The sequence below is a fragment of the Eucyclogobius newberryi genome, unplaced genomic scaffold (genome assembly GCF_026437365.1).
Source record: "Eucyclogobius newberryi isolate DKJ021-1_F unplaced genomic scaffold, fEucNew1.0.hap1 SCAF_4, whole genome shotgun sequence".
NCBI classification, from domain to species: Eukaryota; Metazoa; Chordata; class Actinopteri; order Gobiiformes; family Gobiidae; genus Eucyclogobius; species Eucyclogobius newberryi.
Genome location: NW_027316056.1, coordinates 31,117,489 through 31,129,988, shown reverse-complemented (window position 1 = coordinate 31,129,988; position 12,500 = coordinate 31,117,489). Strand labels below are relative to the sequence as shown.

The 12,500-nt window shown below is 40.4% G+C and overlaps 1 protein-coding gene across 1 annotated transcript in view; it reads left to right on the top strand.

Annotated features, from left to right (window-relative positions):
• nr3c2 (nuclear receptor subfamily 3, group C, member 2) overlaps nucleotides 1-12,500 on the top strand; it is a 140,501-nt gene that overhangs the window by 92,211 nt on the left and 35,790 nt on the right. Inside the window, exons 4-5 of the mRNA XM_072462326.1 lie at nucleotides 5,758-5,874; nucleotides 11,905-12,231. Coding sequence (XP_072318427.1) covers nucleotides 5,758-5,874; nucleotides 11,905-12,231 — 444 coding nt within the window. The remainder of the gene's footprint in view (nucleotides 1-5,757; nucleotides 5,875-11,904; nucleotides 12,232-12,500) is intronic.

Below are 12,500 nucleotides of genomic sequence, written 5' to 3'. Positions count from 1 at the left end.
CCGCTCCGGCCCGCGCGCTGCACGCACACGCAGGAGTACGGACATGTACTGTGAACGTGCCTGCTGTAACTGTAACTCAAACACTGCAACTGTAACTGAAAGACTGCAACTGTAAATATATATAAAAAATTAAATACAAATTATATATATATATATATATATATATATATATATATATATATAAATATATATATATATATATATAATTTATATGTTATTCCAGATTAACACATTTTTTTTGTTTATAATTTCACTTCCTGTTTGTAATTGATGACATCACACTATGAAATTACCCATCAAACACTGGGCAAAAACACCATTATTTTATTTGATAAATAAAACAAATACCTGCTCAATTGGTGTAAAACTATAATTTATATGTCCGACAGGTATAAATACACCAAATCAAAAAACAAAATTAGAAAGTCGTAAAAACCTGTCATTGGCACTTTAACTGTAACCCGATGTGACAGTGAACGTGCCTCAGAAATAAGAGTATAACCTTCCTAATGAGAAAGAAAGTGAAATTGTAGCATTTAACAGCTACAGTAAAAGCCATTATGATTGTGTAATAGCAGTAATTCCTTGTCATTTGCTGAGCTGGTGTGACGGAAAAACCTTTTAGATTTGTAGTTTTCTCTGCTTCTGCAACAAGCATCGTGTCGTTAGGCAAAAGAACATGTGTAATCTGTAAGAGTAAGAAGCTCTTAAAGGGGCTGGACCTGATTTCTACCGTCCTAAAAACAACAAACTCATTTACCTAATGCAGTCCGGGCGTCCTAATTATTCACATCGGTGAGTTTAAAAGCGCTTTTCACTCCGCCTGGATGGCCAGAGCCGAGTGTCAGGTGAAGCTAACAAACATTAGCATGCTAACAGCACACTTCCTGATTCGTGGAGAGTACTGTGGTCTCAATTTCACTTTTAGAGCTGTTTTTACAATACATCTGTACTAACTTACTTTATTACGTGAAAATAAAATGGTTTCAGTCCATTTATGGTACTAAATGCAATAGTGCACACAAGTATTTAAGTTATAGTACATTTTATAATTATTGCACTTTAATTGGCCTTAATAAAGCATGAACAAAGACTTAATTCATGATGATAATTTAGTAAGAATGATTCAGGCTTAGTAAGTAACTAATTAAGGGCTAAAGAGTTAAAGATATCAAATTCTGAGCCTGAATCTTTTTTAATCAACAAGTTAATTCTGAACTGCGTCTTTTCATTCTTTATTAAAGCTTTTAAATGTGCAGTTATTAGTGTTACCATTAGTTTATCATTTCTACCATCCATAATAATGTCATATATCATGTTTTCTCAAAGTTTGTTGCCCACCGTTGCACGATATGTTGTATTTTCAGTATAAATAATCCAATACAGACGTCACATTATTACAGATTGCACACATTTTCTGACAGTTTTTTCCCTCTCGAGTCCTCGCTTTGCCCTTCCAAACCATATCACTCCACACACACATATATCATGCGCATTAACCACGATGTTGCCCGTTGCTTCGCCGATCGCCAGTCTTTGCTGCGCGTGTATATATACTGTTGGTGAATGACTCTTACTGTATGTGTCCGCTAGTAGAGCCTGGCGTTGCGTGGGCGTACGGCGCTGCGAGGGCTGGCGGACGTGTGGAAACGAGGGAGAGAAGCAGGGGATGGATGGAGATGTCGGCGTGGAGGTGGAGGAGGAGGAGGAGGAGGAGGAAGAGGAGGAGAGCCGTACAGTGGAGGGCCAGCCGAGCGGAAGGAAGTGCTCTGAAATGGGAGATCATTGGGCTTTCGCTGAGGGCTACGGCAGCAGGCGGGAGGGATTCTCGTCCTGTTAGCTTCACTGTCGCCGCCGCCACCACGCGCTCGCATACCGCAAAACACACCATTAGTCATATGCAGGAAAGTACTCATTTTTACGCTAATGAGGATGTATGGCTCTCAGTTAACGCGTTTCACCGAGTAGATCACTGACCTACTTAGCAAAATGTACAGATAAAGAAGCAGTTTGCATCGCACTTGTCATGTTCTTTTTATTATTGCCAGCCGGCCTGGACATGAACTGTTTTGCAAACCAGTGTTGCTAGTCTTTAGTTTTGACGGTAAGGGCCACACACTGGTGGTTACTACCTTAAGTACGGTGTGGAATATACATTTTAGGTCTGTATTATAGTGCAATGTTATTACTTCTGCCTCTAGAATAACATTATAGAGGCAGAAGGGCTGTACTTAAATTCACCAGCACAAATTGGTCAAGGTTCAGAGGACGATGGATGGAATTCACTCGATGTGTTACTATCCAAACGTGCTAGTGTGGTCCTGTGTCATTATATTTATTTTAATTTATCTTACTTATTTATTTTGTAATGGTTGGCTGCTGGTTGTCCTGCTCATGCCTGAAAAACGTGCCATATTGAACGGTGTACCCATATGTTTGTTATGTAAACACTTCCTAACCCTAAACTTAACCCTAAACTTAACCTAACATGTCCCTAAACCTAAACGTAACCCTAAACGTAACCCTAAACTTAACCTAACATGTCCCTAAACCTAAACGTAACCCTAAACGTAACCCTAAACTTAACCTAGCATGTCTCTAACGTAACCCTAAACCTAACCTAGCATGTCCCTAATCCTAAACCTAACCTAGCATGTCCCTAACCCTAAACTTAACCTAGCATGTCCCTAACCCTAAACTTAACCTAGCATGTCCCTAACGTAACCCTAAACCTAACCTAGCATGTCCCTAACCCTAAACCTAACCTAGCATGTCCCTAACCCTAAACTTAACCTAGCATGTCCCTAACCCTAAACCTAACCTAGCATGTCCCTAACCCCTAAACCTAACCTAGCATGTCCCTAACCCTAAACCTAACCTAGCATGTCCTTAACCCCTAAACCTAACCTAGCATGTCCTTAACCCCTAAACTTAACCTAGCATGTCCCTAACCCTAAACCAAACCTAGCATGTCCTTAACCCCTAAACTTAACCTAGCATGTCCCTAACCCTAAACCTAACCTAGCATGTCCCTAACCCTAAACTTAACCTAGCATGTCCCTAACGTAACCCTAAACTTAACCTAGCATGTCCCTAACGTAACCCTAAACTTAACCTAGCATGTCCCTAACTCTAAACCTAACCTAGCATGTCCCTAACCCTAAACCTTAACCAGTTTGACATATAAACTAGCATTAGAAATGTCCCCTTGGACCTTTAAAGTAACTAAACTATGTCCACCAAGCCATCTGTGCTGTTGTTTTGGATTAATGTTACTTTAATAATCATTAAACTCGCAATTTATTATCATTTTTAACGTCTTATCCATGTCCAAAACACATAAACACAAGTAGAGAACCGTAGACTCACGGTTTTATGGTTTTACTTTGATTTGACTCATTATAACCTCTTGTGTTTTCTTCATTGCTTTGTGTCTGTGCCACACAAACGGTTTTGTTTATGGGCTGTAAAAATAAATCGAAAAATGAAAATATGCAGCATTTGGCAAGTTAAGAGTTAAAGCCGAGCCCTGATCATCGTAATTGTATAATCCTGTTAGTTTTAATCATTTTCCGATTGCGGACAATTATGGTTTTATACTGTGATTTAGAGTATTTATTAGCAGCGATTCCATCATGTGAAACGCTGAAATTGTTACAACTCTGTACTGTAAAACCCACCGTTATTCACATATGACCCTCGCATTCAGAAACGTAATCGCTGGCGTTGCACAGTACAACGCCATAACCGCATACATTAGTCATATGCTATAACCGCTTGTATTTATGCAGAGCTAAGATGCAATTTACAATGTATAAATTAGAAACAAATCCACTCATCGCCGGCGTACGATTTGTCACCTCTTTGTGCTTCGCGCGGGCGAGATCCGTCCGGCGTTTTTGAGCGAAGGTCTTTTCAGGTTCAGGGCGGCGCGGAGGAAGTTTGAAGTTTGTCCGACGACTGTACGTGGCTGTTGCAGAATATTAGCGTCACTGTCACGCTCTGAAACGCGCTTACCGACCGACCAAGGAATCACAACTGTTCAATCGCCACAAAAAAAGAAAAAAATGGTGGATATCAGATAATGGCTTTCGCAGTTCCACTTCCTGACCTACTTTATGGGGAGACAGACATAGAATCAGACATTTTAATTATGATGATTTCTCAGTATAGCTGCGGCGCGGCACGGAACCATGCCGGTATGGGATATGGTGGTAATTGGTAGTCATTACGGCATGTGCATACACTCGTTTGCGGTGTCTATTTCCACAGACAACAGGTGTGCCGCGGGGGATACGCCGGGTCACTGATTATATTTGTAAAAAGCTAATTAGAGAATTTGTCTGCAGCGCCCGTTCCGTGTAAATGTACTCTGTTTGATCATGTGTGGCGCGCATCTGGATTGGAAATGTCAAATATAAAGCGGAACGGTACCCGATGGTAGTGGATTTTATCCTTTGTTTTGACAATTTCATTCTGTTGTTGCGTGTTGTCCCGAATCAACCCACTCCAGCTTTATATGAGACATTATGCTTTTTTTCAGGTGAAACTATAAAATAAGTATCATAGTTTTTACTTGTTGTTTGTTGTAAACTGCAATATTGTTGTAAAAAGGTTGAGTAACACTGACTTCCTGTTCAAAACTGCAGAACTGATAAGCCCCGCCTCCTCATAGTGACATTTCACCGTAACAAGCAGTGGATTGTCCATTCTTTTTTTTTTTTAATTTTTTTTTTTACATGTTTTATATTTGAAAAGTGGCTATGTGACATTCTAGAACCCTGCATGCACCACTGAGTCTTGGCGGCGCTGTGCCTGATTTGTGCCGTCTTTAAACGCCATTTTAAACCGTTTGCAGTGGTCCGAACGCATCGCTCACTTACCCAGCGCCTTCACAGCACACTAATTATTCACTGCGACGAGTTCATAAGTGCTTTTCACAACTTTCAAAGGCCAGAACCAGGTTTGCCGTCACATCAGCAACTAGCTAACGGCGCATTTCTAGCTCCACAGCCTTTATATTTCAATGCAGACAGCACACAGCGGTGTTATTTTCACCCAAATAGATGCGTTTACAACACGTGCCGGGGAAAACAGATGCAGCTTTATTACATGAAAAAAAGGTACTGGTACAGCCCCTTTAATTTTTCAAATGAGCGCAAAGAAGTGCAGGGATGTGGGCGGGGATAGGGGGTAGGTGGAAACAACATTGAGGAAAGTAATAAGGAGGAAACGCAGATGTAACAAGGCTTAAAGCTCACAAAAGTTGATTTATCTTATTCTGGATTTTTCTTTCTGCTTGTGTTCTGTTCTGTGTTTTCACGTTTAATAATAATTTTAAAAAAAAAAGTAGATTTAGCTAAATAAATCCCCTTTAAAAAGCTAGGACAAAAATCCTGCAACCCAAAAAATAATGACCACACATGTTATTTGTTGTACCTTCACCGGCATTTGACCCATTCTTTAGCTAAACGTGTCAAAAGAATTGGACGAGCTTGAGCCAGGATCGTAGTGCCCCCGAGGACACCCACCCAGACACGGACACTCCCAATACCAAAACGCCCAGTCCAATCCACGAATCACACCTCGAGACGCTGACATTGAAGAAACTTTTAGTCACTTTGTATTCTCGGCAGTTTCCACCGCAGTTGTAAACCGCGAGACCCCCCTTTTTGCCCCCCGCTGATACACTGTCAGGCGCGTGTCAGATTCACCACTGGAGCGCAGCGCTAACATTTGTGTCTCGTCTTCCCGTAGGTCAGCACAACTACCTGTGCGCCGGGAGGAACGACTGCATCATCGACAAGATCCGCAGGAAAAACTGCCCGGCGTGCCGCGTACGGAAGTGTCTGCAGGCCGGCATGAACCTGGGAGGTGAGCATTCAGGGGACCGGGGACGACGACACAGGGGGGAACACAGGTGTCAAGGCGTGTCAAGGCGTGTCAAGGCGTGTCAAGGCGTGTCAAGGTGTGTCAAGGCGTGTCAAGGTGTGTTAAGGCGTGTCAAGGTGTGTCAAGGCGTGTCAAGGTGTGTCAAGGCGTGTCAAGGTGTGTCAAGGTGTGTCATGGCAGAAACAAAGACTTTAAAGTAGTATTGTGATGTCCTAATGCTGTACTTTCTACCCATTTTTGTTGACTTGTCTTTGCCTTGATTACGTGTGCCCATGGTTCAGCGATAAGACTATAATCTATGTGTTTTTTTAGTATGATTTTATGACATTTCTAACACTTTGGCGCATTTTGAGAAGCAGAGGAAAGAGAGGAAAATGCACACGTGGTCGGAAACGTGGCGCGCGATCTTAGCTTAGGTTTTGGCGTTTTCTTCATTCGTCAGGGACCACGTGCAAAGAGAAGAATTACTTCCCGCAAAAGGTCAAACATTATAAATAGTTCACAACAATTCTATTGGACGCTTCTGTCGTGCAGTGAAGCAAGCATGAAAATATAGTTCTGTGTTCTTTGTCAAAGCTTCGTACTGTCACTGCAATTGTCAGATTTGAGCAGAAGTTGTCTCTTATATATCATAATTTAAATGTGCCTGAACTATGGCTGTGATAAGACAGGGTAATATCACTTTAAAAATAAAATCAGATTACGTAATAAAAACAATGTATTATGGCTTTCAGTATTAAGTGGACTGCTGTTTTTCACATGTTACAAGAGGGTAAAAATCAGGTACATCCCCTTTAAATTTACCCTTACAAAGCAATGCAAGCTAGCTGTTTAATAATGATAATAGTGATGATAATGATGATAATAATAGTGATGATAATGATGATGATGATGATAATAATAGTGATGGTGATGATGATGATAATAATAATGTGACGATGATAATAATAATAATAATAGTGATGATGATGATAATAATAATAGTGATGATGATGATAATAATAATAGTGATGATGATGATGATGATAATAATAGTGATGATGATGATGATAATAATAGTGATGATGATGATGATAATAATAGTGATGATGATGATGATGATGATGATGATAGTGATGATGATGATGATGATAATAATAGTGATGATGATGATGATAGTGATGATGATGATGATGATAATAATAGTGATGATGATGATGATAGTGATGATGATGATGATGATGATGATGATGATGATGATAATACTAGTGATGATGATGATGATGATGATGATAATAATAGTGATGATGATGATGATAATAATAGTGATGATGATGATGATGATGATGATGATAATACTAGTGATGATGATGATGATGATGATGATGATGATGATGATGATGATAATAATAATAGTGCTGATGATGATAATAATAGTGATGATGATGATGATGATAATAATAATAGTGATGATGATGATGATAATAATAGTGATGATGATGATGATGATGATGATGGTGATGATAATGATAATGATAATAATAGTGATGATGATAATAATAATTAGAGTGATAATAATAATAATAATAATGGTGATGATAATAATAAGAATAGTCATGATAATAGTGGTGATAATGATGATGATGATGATGATGATGATGATGAATATTATTATGACTCTCTGAACATGGACATGATGAGATGGAAACATAAGGGGAAATACATATGCCTGACTGACTTTCATTGGACTACAATTATTTCTTCTTTTTGTTTGTGTCATTTGGCTCTCCGGGCCTCATTTGCTCACATGCAAAACAGCTAATCGCTTTAAAATTGGAGCAAAACCTGACGCTGCTGACATTTGCATCTCGCACAGACGCTAAAGACGACACAGCGCCGCTTTGCTCCTGCCAGAAAATTAAAATGCAAAACTTGTAAAGCGTTTCTTTTTGTTGTTTTTTTGACTCGACAAGCACGACATTTGAGGCGGAGGAAAAGTAAATGAAGTTGTGCAGCGCCTGATTTATCGCAACTGTGAGACGACCTGTGACGCTTTGGCCCCGACTCCTTTTCACACAGTCCTCCCGGATGCTCCTCAGTCCAAACGCAGCGTGCCGACTGGACTCCGCATCCGCCGAATACGCTCATTTTACGCGCCAGTATTTGCGGTTAAAACCTATTTCTCAGTTTATACTCGCAGTTTAGCACGATTGATAAATGAGGCCCTCGTTGCCCTGTGCAGTTTAGTGTGTGTTTTATTTCATTTTGATTCTGACATTACTTCTTTCCCCCAGTATTTGCGGTTAAAACATTTTTTGCAGTTTATACTCTCAGTTTAGCGCGATTGATAAATGAGGCCCTTGTTGTTTTGTTCAGTTTTTGCATGTTTTATTACATTTTTATGCCCTCGTTGGGGTGTTCAGTTTTGTCTGTGTTTTACTTCATTTTGATTCGGACAATTACTTAATTCTCCCAGTATTTGTGGTTAAAACGTATTTCACAATTTATACTCTCAGTTTAGCGCGATTGATAAATGAGGCCCTCGTTGGCTTTTTCAGTTTAGTGTGTGTTTTATTCCATTTTGATTCTGACAATGACTTCATTCTCCCAGTTCCACGCCTTTAAAGCAGCTCTGCTTAAAAGAGGCCTATACGTCTTGGATAACATAAGAGGCATTCGCGGGCTATAGAACCATCTCCGAGCGCCTTGGGGGGAGTGGACTCAAAGCTGCACTGTCCCGCTGCGGTCACATGTCCCGGGCGTGACATTTGAGTCCGCTCCGCTTTATCAGAAACGATAGAGGAGGGAAAAGTAGGTCTGCGGAGTCACAGGAAGCCCCGGGATGCTGACTCATGAGACGTTTGTTGCGTTACGGAGCCGCTCGGGGGCCGCGGTGCACGCAGTGGCGTCCCGGGCCGCTTCAGAGCTACTGTACTCCTTACAAAACGACAAAGCTCCTCAGACAGAAGGCTCGAGTTCTCCGGGAACTCGAGACTACTGTTCGAAGGCTTAAGGCTCATTCAGCGTGAGCTCTGTGAAGGTTTAATGCATTATCACAGCTCATTGTGGCAGCGGCAATGGGTTGTTTGTGCCGACGCGGCCCCGGTGACGTCAAGTACTCGCTATGTAGGGCACCAGGAGGTTAGTTACATGTGATTTTCAAATGAATTATCATAGCTTCTGATCAATGTGGCATGTAAGGATATAAAATAGTGCCTAATTTATTAATAGCGTTCCAATAGTGTCTGTTTTTCAAATAAATGTTTTTTAAGGAGACACACTCTTTTCAGGCATTGGACTATAGCATAAGTACATTGTTGTTTAACATGATGTTCATTGTAAAGCGTAATATTGAGCTATAACGGTTTAAAGTGCCCCTTACAGGTCAGACGACTTATTGAACCAAAATGCAGTTGGGATAACATTATAAAAATGTTGTCACGGATTAGTACATTTTTTATGATTATAACTTCACTTCCTGTTTGTACTTGATTACCCAAACACCAGGCAAATCTAATGTCACCGTTTTTCTTTGAGCTTTGTTTTGCTAAATTTATGTTTAGAGAGTCAAAAAAAAAAAAAAAAAATGGTGTAAATTATGGAAAACTTTGACTGGAATGAGTATCCTGGTGTGATGTCACTTCCTGTCATTTTCTACAGATTTTTCAACTTTTCTCCACAAAAACATGCTTGATTGGTGTAAAACTTTAATTAATATGTACGACAGGTACAAATGCACCAAATAAAGTCCAAATTAGAAAATCGTAAAAACCTGTCATGGGCACTTTAATATTACAAATGGGTCCATTGACAAGTTCACATGTGTTGTATGCGTTTAGTGAGGTTCTTTCAGAAACGTTTTAAGACCAGTTTTTTTTAATGGACGTGAGATGGTCGGGCTGGAAAAACAGTAAGTATGGATGTTTATGCGCATTATGCATTTAAAGAAACAGAGAGAAAGAAACATACCGGGCACTGAACGCAAACCATCACAGAAAAGAATCCTCCACTTGAACACAAAACCAATCCTGCAACTTTGACTGAAATTTCCCCATACTAAAACAACAAATTCTACCGTTTTACATGTGTACAATACTTGTATGCTGTGTTTTTTACGGTCAAATGGATCCGAGGTTTGATGTTCGAAAAGGCAAAGCGGCGCATACTTTTACAGCAGTTGGATTAACAGGTGAATGAAAGAGTGTGAACTGCTGTGTTGTCGCTGGCGTTTCAAAAGCAACTCGTCTTCACTTGGAGCGTTCGTGGGGTGAAAGTGATCAAATCCTCGCCTGCCTTCCACACCTGTTACTGTTCTAATACCTCGTGGCATCGGTGTTATCCGGGATTCACAGACCTGCTGTTTAAATTACTGACATGTGTTAATGGTATTTTTTAGTTCTGGTAAATTACTGTTTTGACGAGGTTTAAAGTCTTATCGTTTTGAGGTGCTTTGGAAAACAGCTGCTGTCATAGTATTGTTTTATGCAGCATGAAATGTTTGAGCGGAGCAGTGTTTTGTTTCATTTGTGCTGGTTTCAATCATTATGAGAAAACAACAACATACTGTTAAATGTTTATAGTGAAACTGCATGTTTTTTTTTTTTTCATTTTTTTTTTTTTTTGCTCAGCTGACCCTTTGACACTTTTTTTTCACTACATATATATATTTTTTTTAATTGTGTTTTTATATCGCGGAATATACAATGTTTTGGAATGTGTATATATATATATACATGGTTAATATAATATTTATTTTTTTGAAACACCTTCAGCCAACAAACATCTTTGCAACAAAATGACAGCTAACAACTTATTCAAGAAGTGTAGTCTATTTGCTTACATTTATATCTAGGTATATATTAGGTAAATGTTCAAGCAATTAACAAAAACATTTGATTAAAACTAAACTATAAAAACAGGACACTTATCCGCAGCAGATGACCATGAATCACCAAAAGAAGCTCCAAAAAAACAGACACAAAGCTCATTTTTAATATTTTCAGTCTGGTGAATATAAACTCTCTCTTTTCATTAGACTCTGATCGGTACATATAAGACTAATCAAATGAGGAATGTTTCATATAAGACTAATCAAAGGAGGAACATTTCACAAACATGGCCTGTAGGGATGTGTTCATGCCACATCCCTGCCAGAGCGTCCCAGGGCAGCTCCACGAGTCAATGAGTGACACACCAAAATGTAAGAAACTTAACTCTGATGAGCTTCTAACCTCACTACGACGTTGTTTGCTCAAAGTTCTGATTGATTCCTGCCTGTTTGTATTCCCGTATTGTCCTGCAACTGAGGCTCGAGCGCTAAGAAGAGTCAGAGAAAAACAGAAAGATGACACAGTTCACCTTAAGAAATGCAAAAACATCCTTTTTTTTGGTCAATACTGTTCCCTTTTCAAAAACATATCTTGAGTTGCATCATTATTTTTGCTTCTATTTTTGAGTAATTCTACCTTTTCTCCATCTCATATCATGATGTTTCTCAAGAAGTGTTTCTCAAGAAGTGTTTCTCTTTGTTTCAGTTTTCATTTGGACAGTTTCATTTAAGACCTAGTTATTTGTCTATAACCTTTAATTTGAGTTTTTAGCATGATTTGGTCGACTAATGATGTTGTTTTGCTAATTTAGTCAGCCAAATCTGGTCTGGTTTGTGGCGCGGGGAGTGGAATCTAGTCTCATTTCTTTAATTTTTAACAATCCAACAAAAATATCAGCACTTTTACCAACAAATACATCTACTTTTAGTCATTCTGATCATTTCTTATGGACTTTATATATATATATAGTTTTGAGTATTATTTAAGATTTGATGGGATATACGTTTGTCAATATCGCTCTGGTCTGTTTCCTGCAAATAGCTGCATGACTTTAATGTAAAAAAGCAAGATTAAGGCCGAGCCAAGGTGTCCTAAAGGATTTTCAACAATGCATAATACATGACCCTTAAGACCTATGCAGTATTCAGCTGTACTTGTGCAGATCCGCCGCATTAACATCTCCCCCCCGTCTCCATCTCCACAGCGAGGAAGTCGAAAAAGCTGGGCAAGCTGAAGGGCCTGCACGACGACATGCAGACCACCAAGGAGGCGGGGTCCGGCGGGTACCTGTGCGCCGAGAAGGACCTGGCCTCCGGCGCCGCCAGCGCCCTGGTGCCCCACGGCCCCGGTGTGGTCACGCCCTTCCTGCCGCCCTCCATCTGCAGCGTGCTGGAGCTGATCGAGCCCGAGGAGGTGTACTCCGGCTACGACAACACGCAGCCCGACACCACCGACCACCTGCTGTCCAGCCTCAACCGCCTGGCCGGCAAGCAGATGGTGCGCATGGTCAAGTGGGCCAAAGTACTTCCAGGTTGGTGACCGGCCGGCCGCGAGGGTTCAGGGGTTTTGTGGCGGGGGAGTGGAGAAGTGTGTGTGTTGTGTGTGTTGTGTGTGTTGTGTGTGTTGTGTGTGTTGTGTGTGTTGTGTGTGTTGTGTGTGTTGTGTGTGTTGTGTGTGTTGTGTGTGTGTGTTGTGTGTGTTGTGTGTGTGTGGTGTGTGTGTGGTGTGTGGTGTGTGGTGTGTGGTGTGTGGTGTGTGGTGTGTGGTGTGTTGTGTGTTGTGTGTTGTGTGTTGTGTGGT